Source organism: Salminus brasiliensis, chromosome 9 (assembly GCF_030463535.1).
Source record: "Salminus brasiliensis chromosome 9, fSalBra1.hap2, whole genome shotgun sequence".
In the NCBI taxonomy this organism is placed as follows: domain Eukaryota; kingdom Metazoa; phylum Chordata; class Actinopteri; order Characiformes; family Bryconidae; genus Salminus; species Salminus brasiliensis.
The window spans coordinates 35,150,977-35,157,220 of NC_132886.1; the positions used below are offsets into that span (position 1 = coordinate 35,150,977).

Sequence of the window (6,244 nt, forward strand, 5' to 3'; positions counted from 1 at the left end):
TTATACATAAGATTATATACATAAGAAATACATATTAGTCAACAAGTGAACAGTGAGTTCTTAAAGTTGAGGGCTTGGTAGAAGGACAATGAGCTTCTGAGCTACTTAAGCAAGAGTCAAACTGTCATGTTTGGACAACTGGGGCAGAGCACTTCCAAAATGGCATGTCTTGTGGGGTGTTACTGGTATACAGTGGTCAGAACCTAGTAAAATTGCTTAAAGGAAGGACAACCGGTGCAGCAGTGACAGAGTCACGGCCACCCAAGGCTCATTGATGCATGACTCGGGTGCTGTTAATTAACACTAATAATCGACCCGTTGGCTGGGTTGTTACTGTGACACAGGCTATGTCATAACTGCCAAGCTAAATAGTTACACTGCCTGTAGTACAGGTTTTACCTAGTATAGCGTAGAAATATGTGTTGTTGGATGTAGCCATGATATGTACAATTATTTACAAGACAATGCTACGGCCAAAACATACAAACATGCTAATACTAAGGCAAAATATGTTAAATATTAACCTTATTGATGAACATTTTGTGTACTGTTTATTGCATAATTACAACATTTTTGATGAATCTGCGAAAATAATTGGGTAAAATGGAGTTTTGTCCTGGTTTACGTTGCAATAAAACTAACCCCACTGTGTGGAAGCTGTAGGGTGGCTAACTTTCACTGAGAGCTAATGGGGCTATATTTCAGCCACCAATAGGGAGAAAAAACTAGCAGTGTATTAAAAAAAAATCCACTAAAATACTTGCTTTTGTGGTGCTTAAATAGTCTTCACAGTGAGTCCTAAATAAATATTTGTCCGATATTTGTCTAAATTCACAGACGACATTGAAATAGCAGCATAAGAAGAACAATCAGCACCAGTGAATACAAGTGAATTATGTCATTAACAGGTTTAATTATGGCCAAAATGTTGGGGGGCTTTGCCCGCTAATATGCTGGAACTGTTTATAGGGTAACCTTGAGCCAGCATGTATTGAGATATCAGAGTGAGTAGGTGAGTATGCTTACAGTACATGGATAGTGGTTGACTCCGTAGCTAATTATCAAGCATAGATTACAACAAAGTATGAATCATGCACCTGTGCATGTAGGTGTCCATGTGTGAGTGTGTGTGTGTGTGTGTGTGTGAGAGAGAGAGAGAGAGAGCCTGCACATGGGTTATTTTTAAGTGTGTCTTTGAAGCAGTTCAGCGTAAAAGACTGATTGTGACAGGATACCCTGGTACAGCCATAGGAGTCCTGCATAGGCGTGAGTATCTGTTTGCCAAAAGCTCCATCTGTCTTCCCTTGACCAGTGCCACTGTATCTGTTTTTCACTATGCTTGTGTGGCTCCTTTTAGTGGAGAACTGTGACTATTAAAGCTAGCCCTTCGGTTCTGGGCTGCACCTGTCAAACCTCAGCCAATAATAAGAGGGGGAAACGCTACGTTTATGCTTATTTCTGATAGTGCCCCTATGAGATTCTAGCACTAATCTAATGACAATGCACATGTGAAATACACTCTATGTTTTTTTTAATCTTGTAGCAGATAAGATATCACGTATTACCCCGTATGTTGAGGTTTTACTGTGGCTCATTTAGTAAAGAGTCCTGTTTACCATTGCCATTCAGGATAGTTCATTCAGAGTCAGTGGTGTTTAATGTCCAGAAGGCCTCGCACTGTAAAAACAAAAATTCTGTAATGTAATTATGTTGGTGGCTAACATGACCTGTTGGATCTTCTTTTAGGATCCTAGCTCCTAAAATATTAACCAAAGGAAGATCTCGCCAAGGTTTACACTACACAATTTTAGTCTCTGACTGCTTTTGGAGATTGCCGCCAGAAGCCTTAGGTTGGAGGCAAACCAGCGCTCGCTCGGCACTGGCTCGGGCCGCTGTGTGTGAACTGCCGATGCCTCACAAGCCCCCCAGCAAATATCTAGCAGGTTTAATATCTACATTTACATTTAAGGCATTTAGCAGACGCTGTTATCCAGAGCGACTTACAAAAGTGCTTTGCTAGTTACTCAAGAATAACCTCAGCTAGTTTGAAAAGGCTAAAAATTCCTCTATAGAGCTAAAAGTTACCTCTAATATCTCTAATATAATAATACCTCTAATACCTTCCTATAATATCTGTACTTGTCAAGGACTCTAATGCTACGTTCAGCGTTCGGAATTATGGTAAATATGAGATCCCGACCAGAGATGTATAGGAATGAAGTAAAACTACTTCACTACTGTAGTTGAGTACTAAAATGCTGTATCTGTACTCTACTCTACTCTTCCACTTTTACTTCACTATATATTTTGGATAAGATGAGTAATAATTTTACTCTACATTTTTATGTGCTGCATCGTTACTCCTTACAATTAAAAAAAATGGTACGAATCATTTCAAGCCCACATTATCACCATCAGAGCGGTGGATGGCACCGTCTCCGGGTTTGATGAAGCCGCCTCAACATCGAGCAGATTAGGCAATCAAGCTGTGAGTGCGCATGCTGTGGTTCTTCCTTTCACTCTGCTGCTGCGGTGATGACACTAACGCTAGAGCTCTGTTAGTTTATCTCCAGATGGAAGAAGAAGAACCACCAGGAGAAACACCATCTTTACCTCCTTCAAATACTCGTATGTGGCCTAATGGCCTAAGATCCTTTAGCTGTAGTTTAGCTTACAGAGAGTGAAGCTCAGTGTTTTAAGCTGCTCTCCTCACTGGTTTCTACAGATGAAAGTCTTGTATGTGGCAGGTTGAGTCAGTTCTGTTTGTTTAGAGAGTTCATTGAAGACTACATGAACTCTCACCACTATCAACTTTCTGTTGTATCTGCTTTGGTAATTTTTATCATTAATGTTTAAATAGTCTGGCCAGAGGACGATGGGTCCCACTTGTGAGTCTTGGTTCCTCCCAAGGTTTCTTCCTCCAGCTCTGAGGGAGTTTTTCCTTGCCGCTGTCGCCGTTGGCTTGCTCACGGGGGTCTTTGACCCTTCATGTTATTTCTTCTTTCTTCTCTGTCTCTGTCCTTTATTAAGTACTAATTATGTAAAGCTGCTTTGTGACGACAACAGTTGTAAAAAGCGCTATACAAATAAATTTGACTTGACTTGACTCTGTCTCATACGTTCCTGTCCTTGTACTACAGCCAAAGAAATGTGACAGTCCTTAAGTCTGAGCATTTGAAATCATATAAACAATGATATTCAGACCTTTGACTGCTTTCTGTAATATGTACATAACACAATACTTGTCCTTTACTTTCAGGACTTAAGTAGTACAGTTTAGAATAAAGTACTTGCAATACTTAAGTACAAAAAATGTTGAATACTTTAGTACTTCCACTTAAGTATGGAGCTTAAAGAACACTTCTACTTCTACTCAGGTCACTTTTTTAATAGAGCACTTAGTACTTTATACATGTCTGACATATATTGGAATTGGAAGTCCTAATATTTTAGTGGGACATTTTGGAGATCTTTTTGATACGCCTCACGTTGAGGCGACATTCAACCTTTTAACATGTCAGAGAAGAAGAATCAGTATTAGATTGTATATAATTCTTTATTTTTAACAGCGCAGCTGCTGTTAATGGTTGTTTGTGTGCATCATTTTGATCTATAATCTATGGACATTTAACAGCCAATTACAGTTTAGAGTGCAAGACAAGGGGGACAGGGGTGAGGAGAAAGCTGAGGATGGAGTCACACAAACGTCTTTATCCATTTTCTTATTCATATTCTTTTCTTTTTCTTCTGCATGTTTTCGCTGCGAATCGTGATGGTTTAGTGTTCATAGACTTGCTGTGAACACAAAAAATAAACAAAACCTCACTGTGTAGCTGATGTAGTTTGAGTGAGTTAAGCTAATAGTGTTTTTACAGACATGTTTTAGCATTAATAGTCAATTACTACTTCAATACAGTTTAAATACAAAATGATTACTTTCAAAAAATATTACTGAAAAATGACACATTGCTTTTTTAGGTTTCCTCTATTCAACCATGCTAACGCTAATTCAGAGAGCATTCCCAGAAAGATGTTTAAATAAACAGTTTAATTTATTGATTTGTTTTACAAACGTCATACATATTTCTAAAAAAAAACTAGAAAAAAACAAACAAACAAACAAAACAACAAGCCAGAGAAGAATAAAATACAAACCAAAAGCTTAAAATCCATACCAGCTTTTGCAGGTGCTGTTGATTTTAGTAACCGTATATAGCAGTGAAAAAAATTATGCCTCATAAATGTTCAAAATAGTGGCACCAGAAAAATAGACACATTTAGATTAAATAACTAATTACTGATTACTGATTTTTCAAAGTTTTTGCATTATTAAATTATTAAAATTCAAACCAAGAAATTCAGAGTAGTGTCATTCTAGACAAACATTTGCAAGGGGAAATTCCCTTTCAATCTATACCTATTTCTCTTAGTCAGCTGTAAAAGATTTGTTTAAGATCAGTTAATTTTTGTTTCATTCACTTCTTAAAATATAATTCTTGCTAAAATTAGATAAAAATAAATAAATTAAAATTTTAAAAAAAGAACTAGAGAACTAGATAATTAGGACAGACTCTATATTTTGCATCACAAATGTCCTTTCCTCTGATCTATTCTTTGGGCTGGTTTTCCAGACAGATATTTTGATTTTGATATTGGAGTTTTGTACTGAAAAAATCCTGGAAAATGAATTCCCAGGCCTTAAAACCTGGGCCTGAAAAACCAGCCGCTGCTTGCACACTTCCCTTGCCTCAGCTCTGTTTCTCTGCTCCCAGCTCTTTAGTATTTACAAGGGGAAGACCAGAAAGCCAGAAAAGGTGGAGTACTTCCAGCCCCCCATCAGGTTGCCCCGCTCCAGTTTCAGGTAGGCCTTGTCCCCCCTCTCCATGATCACTAAGCCAGCATTAGTAGCTGCCTCTCGGGTTACATCCTGGTCCCCAGCGAAAGCAGAAATCATTGGCCATCCATTGAGCATCAAGCTTACCTAGAAGAAAGAGCAAATGGGAAACTTCCTTGTGCTCGCATACATTTGGGGTTCATTGACCAGGTTAATGTCCTTATACAGAAATGTTAAGTATATTCTAAGTTAAGTGAGTAGTAATTTTAGTTATAGTGAGTAGTAGATGAACTGATCTCTAAAAGGAATGAAGTTATGATATCTAAACTTCTGAGAACTGAAAATATGACCTTTAAGAACACATGCTAATGTTGCTTGTACTATAATTTGTCTCCTAGCCATGGTGAGCTGTTTGCATGATTGACCCAGTTCTTACTGGCGCTCCCAGTAACACTCACCACAGCGGTTATTAATATTCATTCCTGGTTGAACATATGTTTACCCCCACAGTCTGATATTTCACACAAGTTCAAAGTTCAAATTCTGCCAGAAAACAAAAGCTTAACAAAATGGGGTTGTTTACGTTGCCATGGCTACACCACTGTCAATCACAGTGTAGTTTGAAACAGCCATTTAATCCTGATTAGGCTCCATTTGAAAAAAAAAAGACTTTGTTAGAGATGTACCTGTATGGTTTGCCTGTTGTACGCTTTTACTACATGGAAGTTGAAACTGTACACCCCTCTCCTTGGAGCTAAGAAGACACTGCTTTCCTGGTCAAAATGACCGCCCACATTCACCAAAATCTGTAGAGAGGAGATGAAATGATGGTAAAGATACTGTACACGACAAATCAGTATGTGACATGTTTCCTAATTCTATTGATTTCCTGGCTTACCTGGTCAAAGTAGATGATCATAGTACGGTTGCTCATGTCTGTGGGCTCATGGTTGGTTTGACGGGTTGCAGAGAAGGCTACCCGGCCAGTTCCGGAGCGCACTGACATGCCCAGAGCATTGTTCGCTGGTTCTGAAGATGGTGTGGAATCACAGACCACTAGACATTTCCCCTCTAGCACAATGGGCTCAGTGTCATTCTGACCCCTGGCCACCAGGGGGTCCCACAGCAGCATCAAGCCCAGGAGCAGAGTGGACACTCCAATGGGTAACTCTGGCGGCATGTTTGCACTAGGTGAAGATCCAATGATCCGCTTCTAGATGACTGTGTATAATGTTTCTTTTAAACTGCCAGTGTTAACAATCAATAGGAGTCAAACCACTCTGATTTCCGTGTCCTTTTTTTAAGCTCCTCTCCTTTCCTGTTTCTCCTTTATCAGATGCTGTCAAAAAATGTCACTACCGTGACTTTCTTTCTGAGTTGGAACATGTGGAACACAGTTAGAACCTGTGG

General features: G+C 39.0%; 1 protein-coding gene across 1 annotated transcript; it reads right to left on the reverse strand.

Moving 5' to 3' along the window:
- Positions 1–4,753: 4,753 nt before the first annotated feature.
- cbln12 (cerebellin 12) lies at positions 4,754–6,014 on the reverse strand. Its single transcript, XM_072688276.1, has 3 exons — positions 5,733–6,014; positions 5,521–5,640; positions 4,754–4,981 (listed from the first exon to the last, which is right to left on the reverse strand). The coding sequence occupies exons 1-3, from the start codon at positions 6,012–6,014 to the stop codon at positions 4,784–4,786; spliced, it is 600 nt and encodes a 199-aa protein (XP_072544377.1). The 3' UTR covers positions 4,754–4,783.
- Positions 6,015–6,244: the final 230 nt, after the last annotated feature.

Coding starts and splice junctions, on each gene's coding strand:
- cbln12 (XM_072688276.1), bottom strand. CDS start 6,014: ATGCCGCCAGAGTTACCCATTGGAGTGTCCACTCTGCTCCTGGGCTTG. Junction 5,641..5,732: donor TGATCATCTACTTTGACCAG/GTAAGCCAGGAA, acceptor TCCTCTCTACAG/ATTTTGGTGAATGTGGGCGG. Junction 4,982..5,520: donor ACAACAGGCAAACCATACAG/GTACATCTCTAA, acceptor TCTTTCTTCTAG/GTAAGCTTGATGCTCAATGG.